A 24,473-nucleotide genomic window follows, 5' to 3' on the forward strand; every position below is an offset into this window, starting at 1 on the left:
GGACCACCAGGGAATTCCCAAATTTTCCCCTTTTTTAAAGGTGAGTAGCTTGTTTTCCTGTTATTGAATTTTCAGAATCCTTTAAATATATATTTTGAATATAAATGTTTCATCAGATATAAGCTTTGCAAATATTCTCTCCCAGTTTATGGCTTATCTTTTTCATAGCAGTGTCTTTTGAAGAGCACAATTTCTAATTTTGATGAGATCGAATCTCATGCTTTTGCTATATGTATTGGTATGAATATATAATTTTTTGTTTATTCTACTAAAATGAATTTCACTGATTGATATTCAAATGTTAAACTAACCTCATTTCATGGGAACATTGATTGACTTGGTCAAGATATATATTCCATTTTATATATTTTTAGATTCAGTTGCCTTAAATTTTGGTTTAAAATTTTATATCTGTATTCGTGTGGAATATTGTTCTGTGATTTCTTTGAGATGTGTTTTTCTGGCATTGATATCAGTACAATGCTTGCCTTATAGGATGAATTTGGGAGTGCTCTCTCCTTAGTTTTCCAGAAGAGCTTGCGTCTATGGGGGCTAGTCTGGTGCTGTGGTAGGCTGAAAGCCTGGGTTTTTGGAAGCTTGTTGGCAGTCCAGATTTGCAGGGGCTGACCTGATACTATGGGCTTCCCCAGTGACTGAGGGGTAAAGGATCCCCCTGCAGTGCAGGAGACACAGGAGATGCGGGTTGGTGCCTGGGTCAGGAAGACCCCTGGAGGAGGAAATGGCAACCTGCTTCAGTATTCTTGTCTGGAAAAATCCCATGTAGCCTGGTGGGCTACACTCCTTCGGGTCACAAAAGAGTCAGACATGACTGAGCAACTGAGCTACTAAGCACACAATCTTGCTATGTTTTTCTTGTTGGAAGTGAGTCCTGAGGTCCAGCCCACACTCAAGGGGAGATGAGTTACATGAGAGCTTGAATACCAGGAGGAAGGAATGTGAAGGAGGAGGGGCAGCCTCAGAGGCTGTCTACCACACCTATTTTTCCCAGGTGGCACTAGTGGTAAAGAACCCACCTGCCAATGCAGGAGACGTAAGAGATTCAGGTTTGATCTCTGGGTAGGGAAGATCCCTTGGAGAAGGAAATGGCAACCCACTCCAGTATTCTTGCCTGGAGAATTTCATGGACAGAGAAGCCTGGTGAGCTGCAGTCCTTGGGTTTGAAAAGAGTCAGACATGACTGAAGTGACTTCACAGACACATGCATGGCCTGATAATTGGGGTAAACCTGAGTTGTGAGAGTCTTTAGGAGTCTGGGACCATGGGAGCTGGCAGGCAACAGGGAGGGCCAGGGACCTGGGTTTGTGGGAGTGCCTGGGAAGCCTGGTGCCATGGAAGGCATCTCTGACCGTGGAAGTCAGTTCTGTGCTGGGGTGGGCCAGTGCCAGGGTACATGGTAAAGTTGGATCTTACTTCACTTTCTTTCTCCCATGGGAAAGGTAGCTGTCCCTATGCTGGGCTGCCTGGGCTTGCTGGAGAGGTAGTGTGGGTAATATGAATCTAGCATTCCTACTCTCTTCAATACATCTTTTCTCATTTCTGTGCTTTGCCCAGGCGCTGTGATCCCCTGCCTGGAAACCTTAGCTCCTGTGAAGTTATTTTCATGCACGAATAGTTGTTCAGATTGGTGTTTCTGGGAGGGGATGGGGCTAGAAATTCTTACACCATCATTTTACTGGTGTTACTTAAGGAGTTTGCTGTTTCCATGCCCAAGTGGTTGTGAGTTTCTCAAATTCTTTGTTTCTGATTTCTAATTTCACTCCACTATGTTGGAGAAAATAACCATGTATTTTTTTTTTTCTTTTATTGTGTTTTAGTAATGGCTTAAACATGGTGTGTTCTGGAGAATGTTCTGTGTGCACTTGAAAAAAATACATTTTGCTGTTGTTGGGTGGAGTGCTTTATAGACCCCTGTTATCCATAATTGGTTTATAGTTGTGTTCAAACATTTGGCTTCCTTGTTGATATCCTAATTCTGCATCCATTTTAGTTCCTGTCTTCTCCCTTTTTTATCTTCTTTACATTAAGTGGATATTTTCTATTTTGTATTTTAAATTCTTTAATAATTTCTTCACTGTTTTAAAAGTTGTTTTTTTCCCTTAGCAGTTGGTTTTCATTTCAGTTCAGTCACTCAGTCATGTCTGACTCTTTGTGACCCCGTGGACTGCGGCTCACCAGGCCTCCCTGTCCATCACCAGCTCCCAGAGTTTACCCAAATTTATGTCCACTGAGTTGGTGATGCCATCCAACCATCTCATCCTCTGTTGTCCCCTTCTCCTCCTGCCTTCAATCTTTCCCAGCATCAGGTTCTTTTCCAATGAGTCATTTCTTCGCATCAGGTGGCCAGAGTATTCGAGTTTCAGCTCCATCATCAGTCCTTCCAATGAACACCCAGGGCTGATCTCCTTTAGGATGGACTGGTTGAATCTCCTTGCAGTCCAAGAGACTCTCAAGAGTCTTCTCCAACACCACAGTTCAAAAGCATCAATTCTTTGGCACTCAGCTTTCTTTTTAGTCCAACTCTCACATCCATACATGACTACTAGAAAAACCATAGCCTTGACTAGATGGACCTTTGTTGGCCAAGTAATGTCTCTGCTTTTTAATATGCTGTCTAAGTTGGTCATAACTTTCCTTCCAAGGAGTAAGTCTCTTTTAATTTCATGGCTGCAATCACCATCTACAGTGATTTTGGAACCCCTCACCCCAAAATAAAGTCTGCCAGTGTTTCCACTGCTTCCCCATCTATTTGACATGAAGTGATGGGACCAGATGCCATGGTCTTAGTTTTCTGAATGTTGAACTTTAAGCCAACTTTTTTACTCTCCTCTTTCACTTTCATCAAGAGGCTCTTCAGTTCTTTGACTTCTGCCTAAGGGTGGTGTCATCTGCATATCTGAAGTTATTGAAATTTCTCCTGGCAATCTTGATTCCAGTTTGTGCTTCATCCAGCCCAGTGTTTCTCATGATGCACTCTGCATATAAGTTAAACAAGCAGGGTGACAATATGCAGCCTTGATGTACTATTTGGAACCAATCTGTTATTCCATGTCCAGTTCTAACTGTTGCTTCCTGACTTGCATACAGATTTCTCAAGAGGCAGGTCAGGTAGTCTGATATTCCCATCTCTTGAAGAATTTTCCACAGTTTATTGTGATCCACACAGTCAAAGGCTTTGGCATAGTCAATAAAGCAGAAATAGATGTTTTTCTGGAACTTTCTTGCTTTTTTGATGATCCAGTGGATGTTGGCAATTTGATCTCTCGTTCATCTGCCTTTTCTAAAACCAGCTTGAACATCTGGAAGTTCATGGTTCACGTATTGTTTAAGCCTGGCTTGGAGAATTTTCACCATTACTAGCATGTGAGATGAGTGCAATTGTATGGTAGTTTGAGCATTCTTTGGCATTGCCTTTCTTTGGGATTGGAATGAAAACAGGCTTTTTCCAGTCCTGTGGCCACTGCTGAGTTTTCCAAATTTGCTGACATATTGAGTGCAGCACTTTCACAGCATTAACTTTTAGGATTTTAAAATAGCTCAGCTGAAATTCCATCACCTCCACTAGCTTTGATTGTAGTGATGTTTCCTAAGGCCCACTTGACTTCACATTCCAGGATGTCTGGCTCTAGGTGAGTGATCACACCATCATGATTATCTGGGTCGTGAAGATCTTTTTTGTACAGTTTTTATGTGTATTCTTGCTACCTGTTCTTAATATCTTCTGCTTCTGTTAGGTCCATACCATTTCTGTCCTTTATTGAGCCCATCTTTGCATGAAATATTCCCTTGGTGTCTCAAATTTTCTTGAAGAGATCTCTAGTCTTTCCCATTCTATTGTTTTTCACTATTTCTTTGCACTGATCACTGAGGAAGGCTTTCTTATCTCTCGTTGCTATTCTTTGGAACTCTGCCTTCAAATGGGTATATATTTCCTTTTCTCCTTTGCTTTTTGCTTCTCTTCTTTTCACAGTTATTTGTAAGGCTTCCTCAGACAGCCATTTTGCTTTTTTGCATTTCTTTTTCTTGGGGATGGTCTTGATCCCTGTCTCTAGTACAGTGTCATGAACCTCTGTCCATAGTTCATTAGGCACTCTGTCTATCAGATCTAGTCTCTTAAATTTATTTCTCACTTCCACTATATAATCATAAGGGATTTGATTTAGGTCATATCTGAATGGTCTAGTTGTTTTCCCTACTTTCTTCAATTTAAGTCTGAATTTGGCAATAAGGAGTTCATGATCTGAGCCACAGTCAGCTCCTGGTCTTGTTTTGCTGACTGTATAGAGCTTCTCAATCTTTGGCTGCAAAGAATATAATCAATCTGATTTCAGTGTTGATGGTGATGTCCATGTGTAGAGTCTTCTCTTGTGTTGTTGGAAGAGAGTGTTTGCTATGACCAGTGCATTCTCTTGGCAAAATTCTATTAGCCTGTGCCCTGCTTCATTCTGTACTCCAAGGCCAAATTTGCCTGTTACTCCAGGTGTTTCTTGACTTTCTACTTCTGCATTCCAGTCCCCTATAATGAAAAGGATGTCTTTTTGGGGTGTAAGTTCTAGAAGGTCTTATAGGTCTTCATAGCAGTTGTTCTAGGACTTACTGTATACATCTTATCTCATTAGAATCACCTGCCTGGAACTGCCCTGGAGGTCCAGTGGTTAGGACTCTGTGCTTCCACTAGAGGGGGTGAGGGTTTGATCCCTGGTCAAGGAACTAAGATCCCACATGCTGCCTTGTGCAGCCAAGAGATATGTATACATACATACATATATACAAAGTGAGCTTCCCAAGTGGCTAAAGTGGTAAAGAATCTGCCTGCCGATGCAGGAGATGCAGGAGACACAGGTTCCATCCCTCGGTTGGGAAGATCCCCTGGAGTAGGAAATGGCAAAACCCACTCCAGTATTCTTGCCTGGAAAATTCCATGGACAGAGCCTGGTGGGCTAAAGTCCATGGGTCCGGAAAGAGTCAGACACCACTAAGCCACTGGACACATGTATGTATATGTGTGTGTGTGTGTATGTATATATATATATATATATATATACACACATATATATAGTCACTTGCTTAATTAAATTTCTATTAACTTAATTCCAGTGAGGTATAGAGCTCTTACTCATTTATAGTTCTCCATTGTCCTCTTTTCAATGGCATTTTTGTTATACACATTACATCTGTAAATGTTACAGACTGAACAATGCTTTGTTATAGTTATTACTTAAATTATTTTTATATCTTTTATGAAGGAGGGAAAGTATATATGTAAAACTTTTGTTCTATCAAACTTAGTATTTTTAATTTGTGTTTCTCATAATTTTATGTGTTAGTACCATCTAGATTCTTTTTCTTGGCCCAGTTTGGCTTTCCTCAGCCCCACTGCTCTTTTCGTTGTTGATAATATATTACATTTCCATGTGTTATAGACCCAATAATATATTATATAACATACTATATAATATATACATATTATTTTGTAGGATTTCTTTTAAAATCAGTTATGATAACTTTGAAGATAAGCAAGTAGATCTCTTTCATGGAAAGACTGAGGATTTGTTAGTCTGCTGCTCTCTGCTGGGTCCAGGAGGGTTAGCCATAGCGGATCCTCATGAGCAGGTGGAAACCTGTTACTTAGTTTGCTATATCCTTGTGTTTCTTGTGGAGGTGAATGCCATCTGCTCTGAAATCTAGAGGACTGGGGGGCTTGTCCATCAAGTAGAGATTTTAAATGTTGGAGCTCCAGATGTGGGGGTTCAAACCCTTTGCTTCTCAGGAAGAAGCTGGGAGTTATGAGTTCCTTCCCAACGGTTGGTTGTTGTGTCCGGGCTGGGGTTTATGGTAAGATTGTGTCTCAGCCTCTCCTACCCATTTTGATGTGCTGTTTTCTTTTTTTGCTCAATAGATGTGTAGTCACTCAGTTAGCTCCTGGATTTCTTACAGAGGGCATTGATCTGTATGCTACAAATATGATGGGTTCATGTAGCCATCAAATAGAAGTTCAAGAGCCTCCTACATCACCATCTTTTTTTAAAAACCTTTTTATTTTGTATTGGAGTGTAGCCAGTTAACAATGTTGTGATAGCTTCAGGTGAGCAGTGAAGAGACTCAGCCATACATGTACATGTGTTCGTTCTCCCCCAAACTCCCCTCCCATCCAGGCTGCTGCTGCATAACATTGAGCAGAGTTCCATGTGCTATACAGTAGGTCCTTGTTGGTTATTCATTTTGAATATAGCAGTGTGTACATGTCCATCCCAAACTTCCCAACTATCCCTTCCTTCCATTCTTCTCCCCCGCCCCTGGGGCAACCATAAGTTCATTCTTTAAGTCTGTGAGTCTCTTTCTGTTTTGTAAAGTTCATTTGCATCGTTTCTTTTTCGATTCCACATATAAGGGATGCCATATGGTATTTCTCCTTCTGTGTCTGATTTACTTCATTCAATATGTATGTTACCATCTTGAATTGGAACTGACGATTTTATTCTTTTGTGTGTGGAGATCAAGTTTTCCCAGTATCACTTGTTGAAAAGACTTTGCTTTCTCATTGAATGGTCATGGTCCCTTGTTAAAAATGTTTTTGGGAGCTCTTTTTCTATTGGTCTGCATGTCTGTTTTATTCCAGTTCCATACTGTATTAATTACTGTAGCTTTCCAGTGAATTTTGAAATCAGGAAGTGTGATTCCTCCAGCTTTGTTCTTTTTCATGATTGCTTTGGCTGTGGGTGGTACAGTGGTAAAGAACCTACCTACCAATGCAGGAAATGCAAGAGACTCAGGTTCAATCCCTGGGTCGGGAAGATCCCCTGGAGTATTAAATGGCAACCCACTCCAGTATTCTTGCCTGGTAAATTCCATACAGAGGAGCCTGGTGGGCTATAGTCTATAGGGTCGCAAAGAGTGGGACAGGCCTGAGCATGGGTGCTTGTGGCATTGGCTATTTGAGATATTAGAGATTTCAAAGGAGTTTTAAGATGGGTTTTTTCCCCCCATTACTGCAAAAGACATCATTGGGACTTTGATAGGGATTGTGTTGAATCTATAGATCATTTTGGGTGGTATCAACATCTTAACAACTGAGTCTTCCAATTCATGAACATGGAATGTATTTACATTTATTTGTCTTCTCTAATTTCCTTCAACATTGCTTTGCAGTTTTCACTTCACGAATCTTTCAACTCTTTGGCTAAGCTAAATCCTAAGTATTTTATTCTTTTTGATGCTATTGTATTTGGAATTCTTTTTGAAAGTATTTTAGAGTATTCATTTATAGTATAGAAATGCAACTGATTTTTATGTATGAACTTTTTATCTTGTTACTTTGATGAATTCATTTTTTAGTTCTAACATTTTTTTGTGGAATCTTTAGGGTTTTTAACATGTAAGATTACATCATCTGAGAACAGATATTCTTTTACTTCTTCCTTTCCAATTTGGATGCCCTTTTTTCCTTCCTTGCTTCCTTTGCCTGACTACTCTGGCTACATCTTCCAATACTATATTGAATAGAAATAGTTAAGAAGTCTCCTTGCCTTGTTACTGACCTTAGTGGAAAGTTTTCAGTCTTTCTTCACTGAGTATGATGTTTGCTATTGATTTTTCATATATGGTTTTTATTATGTTGAGGTTCAGTTCAGTTCAGTTCAGTTGCTCAGTTGTGTCTGACTCTTTGCGACCCCATGAACCGCAGGACGCCAGGCCTCCCTGTCCATCACCAACTCCTGGAGTCTACCCAAACTCATGTCCATCTAGTCGGTGATGCCATCCAACCATCTCTTCCTCTGTCATCCCCTTCCCCTCCTGCCTTTAATCTTTCCCAGCATCAGGGTCTTTTCAAATGAGTCAGCCCTTCGCATCAGGTGGCCAAAGTATTGGAGTTTCAGCTTCAACATCAGTCCTTCCAATGAACACCCAGGACTGATCTCCTTTAGGATGGACTGGTTGGATCTCCTTGCAGTCCAAGGGACTCTGAAGAGTTGAGGTAGTTTCCTTCTATTCCTAGTTTGTTGAGTGTTTTTCTTTAAATTACAAATGGATGTTGAATTTTATCAAATGCTTTTTCTGCAGCAGTTGAATTGGTCATGTGATTTTTGTCCTTAATTCTGTAAGTCTAGTATCTTTTATCAACTGGTTTTTGTTTACTTAGCTATCTTTGCCTTCGAGGAATAAATCATTGTGTATAATCCTCTTCATATTCTGTTGAATTTGATTTGCTGCTTTTTTGTTGAGGGCTTTTGTATCAGTGTTCATAAAGGACACTAGTCTATAGGTTTCCTTTTTTTGTAGTGCCCTTGCCTGGCTTTCCCAAATTGGGAAAGGAGTACATCAAACCTGTATGTTGTCACCCTGCTTGTTTAACTTTTATGCAGAGTACATCATGTGAAATGCTAGGCTGGATGAAGCACAAGCTGGAATCAAGATTGCCGGGAGAAACATCAATAACCTCAGATATGCAGATGATACCACCCTTATGGCAGAAAGCAAAGAGGAACTAAAGAGCCTCTTGATAAAGGTGAAAGAGGAGAATGAAAAAGCTGGCTTAAAACTCAGTGTTCAAAAAACAAAGATCTTGGCATCTGGTCCCATCACTTCATGGCAAACAGATGGGGAAACAATGGAAACAGAGATAGATTTTATTTCCTTGAGCTCCAAAATCATTGCAGATGGTGACTGCAGCCATGAAATTAAAAGATGCTTGCTCCTTGGAAGAAAAGCTATGACGAACCTAGATAGCATATTAAAAGCAGAGATGTTACTTTGCCAACAAAGGTCTGTCTTGTCAAGGCTATGGTTTTTCCAGTGGTCATGTATGGATGTGAAAATTGGACTATAAAGAAAGATGAGCGCCGAAGAATTGATGCTTTTGAACTGTGGTGTTGGAGAAGACTCTTGAGAGCCCCTTGGACTGTAAGGAGATCAAACCAGTCAATCGTGAAGGAAATCAGTCCTGAATATTCATTGGAAGGACTGATGCTGAAGCCAAAACTCAAATACTTTGGCCACCTGAGGTGAAGAACTGACTCCTTAGAAAAGACCCTGATTCTGGGAAAGATTGAAGGCAGGAGGAGAAGGGGATGACAGAGGATGAGATGGTTGGATGGCATCTCCAACTTGATGGACATGAGTTTGAGCAAGCTCCAGGAGTTGGTGATGGACAGGGAAGCCTGGTGTGCTGCAGTCCATAGGGTCGCAAATAGTTGGACACGAGTGTGTGACTGAACTGTACTGAACTGTCTGGCTTTGGTATCAGGGATATACTGGCTTCATAAAATGAGTTTGGAAGTGTTTCCATCTGTTCAGCTCTTTGGAACAATTTGGGAAGGAGTAGTATTATTTCTTCTTTAAATGCTTGGTAGGATTTACTAGTGAAACCATTGAATCCAGACTTGATTTTATTGAGAGATTTTGACTGCTGATTTAATTTCCTTATGACTTATAAATCTATTCAAATTTTCTATTTCTATGTGATTTACTATTAATTGGTTTTATGTCTCTAGGAATTTTAAAATTTCATCTAGATTATCCAATTTGTTGGTGTACAGTTTTTCACAATATTTCTTATAATACTAATTTCTGTATAATTGGAACAATGATACCATTTTCATTTTGTATTTTAGTAATTTGAGTATTCTCTCTCTCTCTTTTTCTGAGTATTTCTAGCTAAATATTTGTCAATGTTATTGATATTTTCACCCTGGAAGTTGCAAGCCCTCCATGGACTTTAAGTTCCAAAATAATTATTTTAGGAGATTATGCCAGTGCATTTGTTGTTTAGGTGGAGAGACAGATTTCTGGTGCTTCCTACTCTATCATCTTCCCAGAATCCTCCCCACTGTATGTTGACCTATTTTTTTTTTTCATAGCGTATATGTGTGCACAAGTATATGTATATATATTATATACACATTTATATATAACTTTAATACAAAGTATACTACTTAGCACATGTGCATCCTTGACAGTTTGTTTGGCACCCCATTCATCTTTGTTTTCTCACCAGTAAAATGAGGAATACCTTTAACCAAAGGCTTTAAATGGAAACTCTAACACTTTAAATGGAATAATAGTGACTGAATATTTGTGAAGTTCTTAATAAGTATTGTCATAGGATTAAAGGAATGAGAGGGCAAGAAAAAATTCAAGAAGAAAACATCTAAATATATATAAAATTATTGCAATAAGTAGACTATGATATCATGCTAATACTGATCTGAGTTATGTGACATATTAAATATTTCCCTGTTGGTTTTTTCTTAGATTTAGAAAAGGAGGAACACTCATTCCAAGTTATCAGTTGGCATTCACCTGGAGATCTTGAAAATGAAATAAGGAAATGTCTGGATTTGTTTGTGACAGAAGCTTTGCACAGCAGGTAATTTATTCTCTCAGTGAAAAACCTATTATTTTAGTGATTCAAATAAATGGATGGGTATATGGATCCTGGGAATACGTTTAAGAGCAATAGATGAGTTGATGGATAAATGGATGGAGAGAAGGATGAATGATATGGGGTGGTGGGTGGATGGATGGTCTTCATACTATCTAGACTGTATACTGTCCTTTTTCCGTGAAAAGCATGAATTTCCACTTTTAGTTGTGGCGGATAGTTGTGAGGGATTGTTGCTCCTGGATCTTGTTGGCGATACATCACTTATAGACTTTGTGTATACTCTCCCCAACACAGGAGGGATAGACAACTTAACTTCTCATTGTTGATAAAACAAACCCTACCCACCATTTTATACTTATTTTTTCTCCAGTCTCCTTATATAAATTCAAGAATGGAAAAACACTCATCATGAACATTGATTTTTTTTCATACCTTTAAATGCTGTTCTTTTAAATACATTAAAAATACCTCAAATACCTTGAAGAAGCACAGTGAGAGATGAGCCTGAGAGTTTTTGTCATCACCTAGGATGTATAGAAAGTTCTTTATCTTTGACATATAAGAAGAAAGATAAAATCCACGGCTCAGTTGGCTAATTGCAGTGGCTTAACTTTACCACCCCCTTTCTTTCTTTAAAAATTCTACTCACTATCAAGGTTGTGTTCAAATCTGACTTTTTCTTAAAACTTTCTTACTCTTTAAAACTAGAAGATCAGATTCTCTCCACTTTAAAAGATCTGGTCTAAAGTACTCATTTGAAACTTTCTGTTGCCTTGTGTTGTTAGGCCTGTGTTTTTAAAGTCTATGTCTTGTTTCTTCTCTTGCAACTTGATTTCTTTGAAGACTGGTTCTATACACACACACATGTGGTGGAATATACTGAGCACAAGGCTTCCCTGATGGCTCAGACTGTAAAGAATCTGCCTGCAATGCAGGAGACTTGGATTCAATCCCTGAGTCAGGAAGATCCTCTGGAGAAGGGAATGGCTGCCCTCTCCAGTTTTCTTGCCTGGAGAATTCCGTGGAAAGAGGAGCCTGGTGGGCTATAGTTCATGGAGACACCACACCGTGTCGTCTTGTAATCTTTTTCAATGAATCCAACTTAATTTCAGATAGGATTAATGTTCTACTTTTGAGGACTTTGTACTTCCTATTTTGAATTTCTCCCTGATATTTGGCAATCATTCTTTATGTAGAATCTTTAAAAAATATAATAGAGGATAATTTCAGCTAATCACCATCACTCAATGTTTATTCTAAAGAGCAGGTAGAGATCTGCACATTGCTAATGAATTATCAACCTTGTTGGCCTTCTTTAAGTGGGCTGACATGGTGTAGTGTTGTACAGGTTATGGGTTTGCTGAGCCATTGATTCTTTCAGTCCTTTGCTAGACGAGGAGGCCCATGGGTCTTCAAAACACCTGGCCACAAACATTCTTGTCTATTTCTCCCTGTGCTATACAAAAAGGATCATTTTCTTTGCAGGCAGTGATGGAAAAACCATGATGGAGAATAGTTCCTGGAATAGGGTAATAAATGAGTCTTAATTTCATGTCAGTAAAAATTGAGCATTAACTTCTATAAATACCCTGGTGAGCATAACGTGGAAAGGCTGTTAACAAGTTTCAAACAAAGTTTCATTTTTGTTTGTTCTAAATCATTTAACTTTACATTAGAAGGATATAAATCTCATGTTCAGTTTAGAATTTGTATTCTAATATTAGTATCAGGAAGTTTCTTGTGTGAGACAAGCTATCAGATGCAGGATATATAATGTGGTTTTAAAAAAGCAAAATCATCATCAGTATTGATGGACTCTGTCATGAAGTTACTTTCACAGCTTGGCTGGAAAACAAGACAGTTGCTCATAAGTCATTATACAGATGAAAATAAAACAGAACATCACAGAATATATCAAATAGACATGGAACCACGAGATTTGCTACAGTCGGTGACGACTCCCAAAGCAGAAGGACCTTGAATTGGCATGATGGTGGGTGAATTTGGTTTGGTCAAAGAAAGGAGAAGGGAAGAAGTGAGTATATTTTAGGAAGTAGAAACACCTGGACCAGAGTGATAGAATAGAGGATATTTCTTGGACAGCAGTAAAATTGGTGGGTAAAAATAGGTTGTCTTTCTTAACTGGGATGTCTTCTTTGAGCTGAAGATTATCCTAAAAATTGTGAAATTAAGACCTCCAGTGAGTATTTGTTATTAATTTTTTTTTTCTTACAGAAAAGAATCTGAACACTTTGTAAATTTAATGGAAATACTTGGGACTCGATGCAGTTATTTGCTAAGGAGATGTGATATCATGGATTCCTTAAAGAATGAGAACTTCAACCTGATAGTTGTTGATGCCTTTGACTTGTGTTCATTTCTAATTGCTGAGAAACTTGAGAAGCTGTTTGTGTCCATTCTTCCCACATCAGTTAGCAGACTGGACATTGGCCTGCCAAGCCCCTTGTCTTATGTTCCAGTATTCCAGTCTTTCCTAACTGACCATATGGACTTCTGGGGTAGAGTGAAGAATTTTCTGATGTCATTTGATTTCTCTGTGGAGCAGTGGCAAATACACTCTACCTTTGACAACACCATCAAGGAACATTTCCAGGAAGGTTCTAGGCCAGTTTTATCTCATCTTCTAAAGAAAGCAGAGCTGTGGTTTGTTATTGCCTTTGAATTTGCTCGGCCTCTGCTTCCCAACACTGTGAATGTTGGAGGCTTAATGGTCAAACTGTTAGACCAGTACCACAGGTAAATAAAAACCTGAGAGTGTGAATTTCATGCAGAGGTCTTCAGTGCAGGATTGGTATCTGCTCCTGCCACTGGGATCCTGGGATTTAAGTAGAGTGAGATAGGAAAAACACCTAGTATAAATCTTTTCATTTAATTTTTTAATTTTGTATTTTATTTTTCTGTTGTAAGACACTTAATACAAGATTTACCCTCTTAACAAGTATTTAACAGTGCAACACATTATTATTGACTATAGGTGCCATGCTATATAGCAGATTTCTAGATCCTATTCTTTCTGCTTCACCGAAACCCTGCCTCCATTGAAAAGTACCTACCCATTTCCCCTTCCTCCAGTCCCTGGAAACCAGCTTCCACTCTTTGAGTCTATGAATTTGGTTATTTTAGATACTTTATATAAGCGAAATCCTGCAGTATTTGCCCTTCTGTGACTGACATTTCATTTAGCATAATGTCCTCAAGTTTCATTCATGTTTACACATATTGAAAAATTTCCTTGTTTACAAAGCTTTCACAAGCTAATTGTATGTTTATACTGTTGTTGTTCAGTCACCAGGTCATGCCCAACTCTTTGTGACCCCATGGACTGAAGGCAGATCGAAAGCAGAAGGAGAAGGGGGCTTACACTACAGAGGATGTTTATACTACATATTATTTAACCGTTCGTCTTTTGATGGACATTTTAGGTTGTTTCCACATCTTGGCTATTGTGTATAGTGCTTCAGTGAACATGGGAATATAGATATCTCTTTCAGATCTTAATTCCCATTTGTTTATGTGTATACACAAAACTAGGATTGCTGGATTATTTTATTAGTTCTATTTTTAATTTTTTGATGATTCTCTGTATTATTTTACATAGTGACTGAACAATTTTGCATTCCTGACAATGTAAGTGTTGCAACTTTCCCACATCCTCAACATATGTTGGTTAATATATGCTTTATGTATTTAGGTGGACGATCCCCCATGGAGAAGGAAATGGCAACTCACTCCAGTATTCTAGTCTGGGAAATCCCATGGACAGAGAATCCTGGCAGGCTACAGTCCATGGGGTTGCAAAGAGTCATACACGACTTAGTGACTAAACAACCAAACAACAACATCATGTTGGGTGCATATATATTTATAATTGTTGTATCTTCTTTTTGGATTTATTCCTTGATCATTATGTGATGTCCTTCTTTTTCTCTTATTATAGTCTTTGTTTTAAAGTCTATTTTGTCTGATGTAAGTATTGCTACCCTGGTTTTCTTTTGATTTCCATTTGCATGGAATACCTATTTCCATTCCCTCACTTTCAGTCTGTCTGTGTTTTTAGATCTGAAGTAAGTCTCTTATAGGAAGAATATATATGGGTCTTGTTTTTGTATCCATTCAGCCACTCTATGTCTTTTATTTGGAGTATTTCATTCATTTACATTTAAAGTAATTATTGATAGGTATGTACTTATTGCTATTTTGGTAATTGTTTTAGGGTTGTTTTTGTAGTTTTTTGTTCCTTTCTTCTTCTTTTGTTCTCTTCTGTTATAATTTGATGACTATCTTTAGTGTTATGTGTAAATTTCTTACTCTTTATGCGTGTATCTATTATAGATTTTTGATTTATGATTACCATGAGGTTTGTATATAGCAATCCATTTATATATGTGATTATTTTAAGTTGCTAGTCTTAATTTCAAATGTATTTTATCAAGTCTGCTTTTTACTCCCTCTCCCCTCATAACTGCTTTTTTGCAATATATTTTACTTCTTTTTTGGTTTTATGTATACCTTAACTGCTTGTTGTGGAAATAGACAATTTTACTACTTTTGTTCTTTAGTATTCATACTAGCTTTGCATGTGGTTGATTTACTACCTTTACTGTATATTTACTTTCACCAATGTGTTTTTCCTTTTGTAATTTACATGTTTCTAATTGTGGCCTATTCCTTTCTGTTTAGAGAGGCCCCTTTAACATTTCTTGTAACATTGGGTTGGTGGTGCTAAACTCTCTTAGCTTTTTGCTTGTCTGTAAAACTTTTGATTTCTCCATCAAATCTAAATGAAAGTATTCTTGTTTGTAGGTTTTTCCCTTTCATCACTTTAAATATCTTGTGCCACTCCCTTCAGGCTTGCAGAGTTTCTGCTGAAAATCAGCTGATACTGTTATGGGAGTTCCTTTGTACATAACTTGTTGCTTTTCTCTTGATGCATTTATTATTCTCTCTTTAACTTTTCCCATTTTAATTACAGTGTGCATTGGTATGGTCCTCCTTGGGTTTATCCTGTTTGGGACTCTGTGATTCCTGTACCTGGATGTCTATTTCATTTCCCAGGTTAAGGAAGTTTTCAGCTATTATGTCCTCATAAATATTCTCTGCCCCTTTCTCTCTCTCTTTTCCTTCTGGACCCTTATAAAGTGTTAGTATGTTTGGTATTGTCCCCAAGGTCTCTCAAACTGTCTTCATTTCTTTTGATTCTTTTTTCTTTCCTGTTCAGCTTCAGTGATGTCCATTACTCTGTCTTCCAGTTCACTGATCCATCCCTCTGTATCATCTACTCTGTCAGTTCCTTCTAGTGCATTTTTCACTTCAGTTAGTGTATTTTTCACCTCTATTTGGTACTTCTTCATATTTTCTAACTTTTTGTTAAAAACTTCTACCTTCTCAGTTTGTTTATCCATTCTTCTCCTGAATACTTTGATCATCTCTATGATCATCATCTTGAATTCTTTTCTTTATTTTGGTAGATTGCTATCTTTATTTCACTTAAGTATCTTATTTATTAATACTTGCTTGGATCATATTCTTATGTAACTTCATTTTGCCTAATTTGCTATTTTAATTTCTATGTACTTGTTAGGTTGGTTACTTTTCCTGACCTTGGAGAAGGGATCTTTTGTAGGAATCATCCTATATGTCACAGCGGTGCACACCCCCCACCCTGCTTACCAGAGCTATATTTTCTAGGACTGTCCTTTGTTTGGGCTGCATGGATTCTTATGTTGTGGCAGGTTGACTACTGTGGATGCTCTGGTAGGTGTGAGCTGACTCTCGTCCAGTTGGTTGCCAGGCCTTGCTTTGTGGGGCAGTTGGCAAGCTGCTGGTTGGCAAGGTTGGGTCATGATGCCACTGACTGCAGAACCCCAGGGGATCCTGGAGCTAGTCCTGGCTGACTGGCCACAACCACCTCTTTCTAGTGAAAGTCCCAGTTAAAGCCGTAAGACCAAAAAAGAAAAAAAAAAAAGGAACAAAAATCAAATATTTTAGGAAGGAAGAAATGAAACTGTTTTTATTCACAGATAACAGGATGGTCCATGTAAATATCCAGAAAAGTCAAGAAAAAACTCCTGGAACTAATTAGTAATTATAGCAATGTCACAGAATATATGATTTTTTTATTTTTTTGCTTTTTTGTTTTTTTTCTAGAATATATGTTTAATGTACAAAACCAATCCCTTTCCTATACACTAGCAATGAACAGAGGGAATGTGAAATTTAAAACATAATATTATATATTGCGTGCTTGCTCAGTTATGTCTGACTCTTTGAAACCCCATAAACTGTAGCCCACCAGGCCGCTCTGTCCATGGGATTATTCAGGCAAGAATAATCGTTTTCCTTCTCTAGGGAATCTTTGTGACCCAAGGATTGAACTTGCATCTCCTATATCATCAGGCAGATTCTTTACCACTGTACCACCTATATTAGTACTCTGCAAAATGAAATACTTAAAAATAAATCTAATAAAATATATACAAAATTTATATGAGAAGACATGCAAAAGTCTGATTAAAAAAATCAAAGAACTAAATAAATGGAGAGATATCCCATGTTAATGGATAGGAAGACTCAATGTTGTCAAGATGTCAGTTCTCTTCAGATTGATCTAAAGATTCATTGTAAATCACAATCAAAACCTCAGTAAGTTATTTTGTGAATATTGACAAACTGATCCTCAAATTTGTATGGAGAAGCAAAAAGCTTGAAGAGCTAGTGCAATATTGAAGACAGAACAAAGTTGACGAACTGACATTACTCACCTTTGCCACTTACTGTGAAGGACAGAAATCAAGACAGTGTGGTCTTAGAAAAAGAATAGACAAATAAGATGCACATGAATTTAGTCAACTGATCTTTGACAGTGGATTAAAGGCAATGCCATGGAGAAAAGATACTTTCAACAAAAAGTGCTGGAGCAACTGGACATTCACATGCAAAAAAATTGAATCTAGACCCAGACCTTCCCTGCTTAACAAAAATTAACTAAAAAATGGATCAATATACCTAAATATAAAATGGAAAAGTATAAAATGCCTAGAAGATAACATAGGAAAAAATCTAAATGAAATAGAGTCTGGTGATTACTGTTTAGACATAAAACCTAGGATATATTCTATGAAAGAAAGAGTTAATAAGTACTTTAAAAGAGTTGATAAGTATGTTAAATTGAAATTTATCTGTCCTGAGAAGGACCTTGTCAAGAGAATCAGGAGAGAAACCACAGATTGGAAATAAATATTTGCCGAAAACCTACCTGGTAAAGACTGATGTTAAGAATATACAAAGAATACTTAGAACTCAACAACACACAAAAAATCAATTAAAAAATGATCCACAAACCTGAACAGATACCTCAACAAAGAAGCTATACAGGTTTCTAAAAAGACTATGAAGGAGACTTACAGCAGAATATTCTCCCAGCATGTCTACCTCAGTCCCCAGAAGGCCCACCAGGCCCAAATGGGCCAGGACAGCAGGCTACACTCCCCCAGGCTCTAGCTCCTCTGATCTGACATTGGAATACTCCTGAATGACCATATCTGCCTGGACCTAGAATGAGAATTGAGGATGACTCTGGTACTGGGATCATGTTTTCAATGAAGAAAGAGATTCCCACCACTTCAACTTTCCTCTTCCATAAAACATTGTTATACATGGAAGCTCTGGGTCTAGACGTTGGTGCTGCACCTCATGTGCAATGCGCACCATCATGGTGGCTGGTTACCTAAAGCTCTCTTCACATCCATTTGTGAGTATTTAAAGTATTTATATGGGAAAATGTGTCCCAAAGTTTCATAAAAATTTCTTCAAGGTCATCTATCCAGAGGATCTGAGCATGGTGCAGAGGGCACTGAGCTGTCTTAGAGGCTATGAGAACAGTTTCAAGGCAGTAAACTCTGTTAACAGGAGAGTATGTTCAGTAAATAGATGATTTTCATTTTTTGGCTGTCTAGGCTTTCATTGACAACATTATTCACCTCCTTTCCTTTCCTACCTCTCTGCAGGAACTTGAGAATTTCATTGCCAAATTTGGAGACTCTGGTTTTGTCCTTGTGGCCTTGGGCTCCATCGTGAGCAGATATCAGTCCCAGGAGATTCTCAAGGAGATGAATGCTGCCTTTGCTCATCTCCCTCAAGGGGTGATATGGAAGTGTAAGCCTTCTCATTGGCCCAAAGATGTCAAATTGGCAGCAAACGTAAAAATCATGGATTGGCTTCCTCAGAATGACCTCTTGGGTAAGGACTTTCCAAGTCTACTTCTCTCGTCCTTATGTATCTTTGGGGTTCATTAGGGCTCTGACCTCTAGTTAGGTAATCCTATGAGCATAGAAGAAGCGGCTGATAAATGAAGGTAAGTATTCCAAGGAATGGAACAGCCAACTGGAGTTGTTGAGAAATCAGGCTATACCTCGAAAATACCCCAAACAGCATTTCCTCTTCTTTTCCATTTCTGATACCTGCAGTCAGAAGTGCTATCACTTTCAGTTTATTTTGACCATACCTTATCTGGCACTAAAGAGGGGTGCTCAAACACAATCCAAGATGATTTTTCAACAGTTTGTCTGAGAACTCATATAAGGGGGCACATTGTCACTGTTTCCCATGGTCTCTTGAGCCCTTGTTCAGCCAGAGTTTTTTGTTGTTGCTCAGTTGCTACGTCATGTCCAACTGTTTGCAGTCCCAAAGCATGCCAGGTTCTTCTGTCCTCTACTATCTCCCAGAGTTTTCTCAGATTCATGTCCATTGACTTGGTGATGCTATTGATCTACCCTCTGCCTCCCCATTCTCCTTTTCAGCCATGTGCCATTATACAAACATATATCCATACATATTGATACATTCTCCTTAGTACCACAGGTGTGAGCAACTCATAACCTTTACAAAGTTGATGCTGGTGGTGTCTGAAGGGTGTACCATAATATCTACATGCCAAACAGTAATCTCGTAGCTGATTATTTGGTTCATCAAATCCTTTGGTAGTAGAGAGCTCATTACATCCAAAAAGGTTTTCTTTGTCTCTTTACTGTTTTTTTTTTGGATACTCCTCACTGTCACACTGACTGAATCAGAGGGTCATAGCCAAAATTATGGTTCAAAAACATATTGGGGAATTTAAGATAGAGAATTCTGAACATTGAATTAAGAAGGCATGGGGTAGGGAAAAGAAGTCCCCCTTCCAAAGAAACTAAGTGGATTCTGATTCACATCCCTATTGAGAGGCAGAGTTTGAAATGAACTCTTCATTAACACTTGTTTTAGTTTTCTCTCAATAAGGATGCAGGCTCAAAAATGACAGAATGATCTCAGTTTGTTTCCAATACAAACCATTCAATATCACAGTAATCCAAGTTTATGCCCCAACCACTAATGCCAAAGAAGCTAAAGTTGAACAGTTCTATGATAACCTACAAGAATTTCTAAAACACTAAATGAAGATGTCCTTTTCATTTAGGGAATTGGAATGCAAAAGTAAGAAGTCAAGAGATACCTGGAGTAACAGGCAAGTTTGACTTTGAAGTACAAAATGAAGCAGGGCAAAGGATAACAAAATTTTGTTAAGAGAACGCACTAGTCATAGCAAACACCCTCTTCCAGCAACACAAAATACAACTCTACACATGGACATCAGCAGATGGTCAATACCGAAATCAGATTGATTATATTCTTTGCAGCCGAAGACGGAGATCTATACAGTCAGCAAAAACAAGACTGGGACCCGACTGTGGCTCAGATCAGAAACTGCTTATTGCCAAATTCAGTCTTAAATTAAAGAAAGGAGGGAAAACCACTAGGCCATTCAGGTATAACCTAAATCAAATCCCTTACGATTATACAGTGGAAGTGACAAATAGATTAAAGGCACTAGGTCTAATAGAATGCCTGAAGAACTATGGATGGAGGTTCGTGACATTGTACAGGAGACGGTGATCAAAAGCATCCCCAAGAAAAAAAAATGCAAAAAGGCAAAATGGTTATATGAGTAGGACTTACAAATAGCTGAAAGGCAAAGGAGAAAAGGAAAGCTATATCCAACTTAATGCAGAGTTCCAAAGAAAAGCAAGGAGAGATAAGAAAGCCTTCCTCAGTGATCAGTGCAAAGAGATAGAAGAAAACAATAGAAAAGGAAAGACTAGAGATCTCTTCAAGAAAATTTGAGATACCAAGGGAACATTTCATGCAAAGATGGGCACAATAAAGGACAGAAATAGTATGGACCTAAGAGAAGCAGAAGATATTAAGAAGAGGTGGCAAGAATACACAGAAGAACTATACAAAAAAGATCTTCATGACTCAGATAATCACAATGGTGTGATCTCTCACCTAGAGCCAGACATCCTGGAATGTGAAGTCAAGTGGCCTTAGGAAGCATCACTACAAGCAAAGCCAGTGGAGGTGATGAAATTCCAGCTGAACTATTTCAAATCCTAAAAGATGATGCTGTGAAAGTGCTGCACTCAATATGTTAGCAAGTTTGGAAAACTCAGCAGTGGCCAAAGGACTGGGAAAAGTCGCTTTTCATTCTAATCCCAAAGAAGGGCAATGCCAAAGAATGTCCAAACTGCCACACAATTGCACTCATTTCACATTCTAGCAAAGTAATGCTCAGAATCCTTCAAGCTAGGTTTCAACAGTGCATGAACCAAGAACTTCCAGATGTTTAAGTTGGATTTGGAAAAGGGAGAGGAACCAGAGATCAAATTGCCAACATCTGTTGGATCATAGAAAAAGCAAAAGAGTTCCAGAAAAACATCACCTTCTGCTTCATTGACTATGCTAAAGCCTTTGACTATGTGGATCACAGCAAACTGTGGAAAATTCTTAAGGAGATAGGAATATCGGACCACCTTACCTGCCCCCCTGAGAAACCTGTATGCAGGTCAAGAAGCAACAGTTAGAACCAGACATGGGACAACAGACTGGTTCAAAGGAGGAAAGAAGTAGGTCAAGGCTGTATATTGTCACCCTGCTTATTTAACTTATATGCAGAGTTCATCATTTGAAATTCCAGAATGGATGCAGCAGGAGCTGGAATCAAGATTGCTGGAATAAATATCAATAACCTCAGATATGCAGGTGATACCACCCTTATGGCAGAAAGCAAAGAGGAACTAAAGAGCCTCTTGGTGAAGGTGAAAGAGTAGAGTGAAAAAGCTTGCTTAAAACTCAGCCTTCAAAAAACCTAAAATCATGGCATCTGATCCCATCATGTCATGGCAAACAGATGGGTAAACAGTGGAAACAGTGACAGACTTTATTTTCTTGGGCTCCAAAATCACTGCAGATGGTGACTGTAGCCATGAAATTAAAAGACGCTTGCTCCTTGGAATAAAAGCTATGACAGACTTAGGCAGTGTATTAAAAAGCAGAGACATCACTTTGCCTACAAATGTCCATATATGGTTTTTTCAGTAGTCATGTATGGATGTGAGAATTGTACTGTAAAGAAGGTTGAGCACTTAATAATTGATACTTTTGAACTGTGGTGTTGGAGAAGACTCTTGAGAGCCCCTTGGACTGCAAGCATATCAGTCAATCCTAAAGGAAATCAGTCCTAAATATTCATTGGAAGGACTGATGCTAAAGCTGAGGCTCCGATACTTTGTCTACCTGATTCAAAGAGCCGACTTATTAGAAAAGACACTGATGCTGGGAAGGATTGAAGGCAGGAGGAAATAGGGCAACAGAGGACATGATGATTGGATGGTATCACCAACTTGATGGATATGAGTTTGAGCAAGCTGTGGGAGATGGTGAAGGACAGGGAAGCCTGGCATGCTGCAGTCCATGGCATCGTAAAGAATTGTACACCACTGAGTGACTGAACAACAACAAAAGTAAGGGTGGGGTAGGCATACAGGAACTGGAAGTGATGAAATGTATGGTCCATTATTCCCCACCTTAGAGATTTCTCATAAAATTGAGGAGAAAATACTTGTAGTGGTAAGCTTTATAAATGCCACATGAGTTGTTATGTCAATGATAGTGTTAAAAATTCAGATAAATGAGAAATGAATAGGTAGTGGAGAAGAGAGGGAGAGACCTAGAGAGCAAAAGATCAAGTGACCTAAAGACAAAGAGACAGAAAGAGAGAGAGAGAGAAACAGAGACGTAGAGAATGACTGTGGGAGAGAGTAATAGAGAGAGAACAGAGATGAGAAGCAAAGAGACACGGTAGAGATGGATGGATGGATGGATGGATGAATAGGTGGGGGGAGGAATATGCCTTGCTTATCACTCTTCTCTGCAGCTTTCCTTGGGTTCTGAGTCTTAGATGGATTAGGGCTGAGGAGAGAAGTTTCTGTACAGAGACATGAACAGAATCTGTGTCTTAGAATATTCAGGATGGGGAACACATGTAAATCCATGGCTGATTCATGTCAATGTATGGCAAAACCCACTACAATATTGTAAAGTAATTAACCTCCAACTAATAAAAATAAATGGAAAAAAAAGAATATTCACCCTTGAATGTGTCCTGAGATAAGTCAGTAAATTCACTTTTTTTCACAGCATGTTGAGATCCCTTTTTACATTCTTGCCCTTGTTGCTTTGCTTGTTGTCCTGAAACTTTTCATCCTGAGGTGTCCTGCTCTCTTTCTAATTTGCAACAGCGCACCCTCGCATCCGCCTTTTTGTCACCCAAGGTGGGATGAACAGTGTCATGGAGGCCATCCAGCATGGTGTGCCCATGGTGGGAATTCCTGTCTTTGCAGACCAGCATGAAAATGCGCTCCGAGTAGAAACCAAAAAGTTCAGTGTCTCTATCCAGTTAGAGCAGATGAAGGCCGAGACATTGGCTCTGAAGATGAAGCAAGTCATAGAAGACAAGAGGTGTGCAGCTCTCGGGGCTTGTGGTTCGTTAATGCTTGATGGGGGTGTAAGCCATGATGGACACCACGTGGGTCTTAGTGTAGTAAAAGCTGAAACTTCCAGGACACAGAATAATATTGGTGTACTTTTACATGTTAGCACTTTCAACACTAAGCATGGGTCTTTGCATGCAAGAATCAATTTGAACTTTTCAAGCAGACTCAGTTGGACAGTGGCAAGACCAGGCCAACAATTTTCCTTGAAAGAAGTCTTTTGTGCCTATGGTAGAAAGTGTGTGTGTGCCTGTGTGTGTGATACAAGGTCTCTAAGAATTCTGAGACCACTTGAGTTAACACCTCCCCTCTGTCTCTGTCGACAGGTACAAATCTGCTGCAGAGGCCGCCAGCATCATCACACGCTTGCAGCCCCTGACCCCTGCCCAGCAGCTGGTGGGCTGGATCGACCACATCCTCCAGACAGGCGGTGCAGCCCACCTCAAGCCCCATGCCTTCCAGCAGCCGTGGTATGAGCAGTACCTACTGGACGTCCTCTTGTTCCTGCTGGTGGTCACCCTGGGCACTGCGTGGCTCTGTGGGAAGCTGCTGGGCCTGGTGGCCAGGTGGCTGTGTGGGGCCAGGAAGCTGAAGAAGGCCTGAGGCTAAGTGGAGCCTTCTCAGGCTCTTTCCCTGTTTCTCTTTCTTTCACTTTTCATAAGGCTCACTCAAGCTGTTTGGTCGGTTCTTCCTTGTCAGCCTTCCTCCTTCATTTCCTTTTCGTCTCACCTCACAGCTCAGGAAGCCTGGCCTCTGTCCTGCAGGTTGGTGGGGACACCCCTGTGAGGACTTGGTCCCCTCCTGCGCAGAGCACCTCCTTCACTGTCAGGCCTGGAGCCTGCCTTTGGTCCACAGCTGAGGCCACCTGCTGCCCATGTTTCAGTGTTCCGTCCTCAAGATTCCCAACTTGAATAATTAGGGTCACGAAAACCTAAGTGGAGAAATGGAACCTCCATGCAAGGCTTGGGGGCCTTAGGTCCAGGAGCCGTGGCTGGCCCAAACCTCTTGATTTAGGAAACATTCCATCTGCCATCCCACTTAGCAAAGAACATCTCTACATGTGGTAAACCCTTGGGGATGACATTCAGTTCCTAGTAACAGAAGCTAGAAAAAGAGTGGCTTAAACACTCTGGAGTTTTAAAGTGTTTTTTTGTTTCCTGGACACAGCCTGGAGACAGGTGGTG

General features: G+C 39.4%; 1 protein-coding gene across 1 annotated transcript; it reads left to right on the plus strand.

Annotated features, from left to right (window-relative positions):
* On the plus strand, positions 1-23,892 carry LOC133046876 (UDP-glucuronosyltransferase 3A1-like; the record flags this gene model as incomplete). The annotated part of the gene is given in 7 exon segments (XM_061129960.1): positions 1-40; positions 10,270-10,384; positions 12,638-13,137; positions 13,140-13,159; positions 18,430-18,661; positions 23,038-23,257; positions 23,616-23,892. Coding segments are annotated over 7 exon segments (1,404 nt in total), but the record flags the coding sequence as incomplete, so codon positions are not given.
* Positions 23,893-24,473: the final 581 nt, after the last annotated feature.

Source organism: Dama dama, chromosome 25 (assembly GCF_033118175.1).
Source record: "Dama dama isolate Ldn47 chromosome 25, ASM3311817v1, whole genome shotgun sequence".
NCBI classification, from domain to species: Eukaryota; Metazoa; Chordata; class Mammalia; order Artiodactyla; family Cervidae; genus Dama; species Dama dama.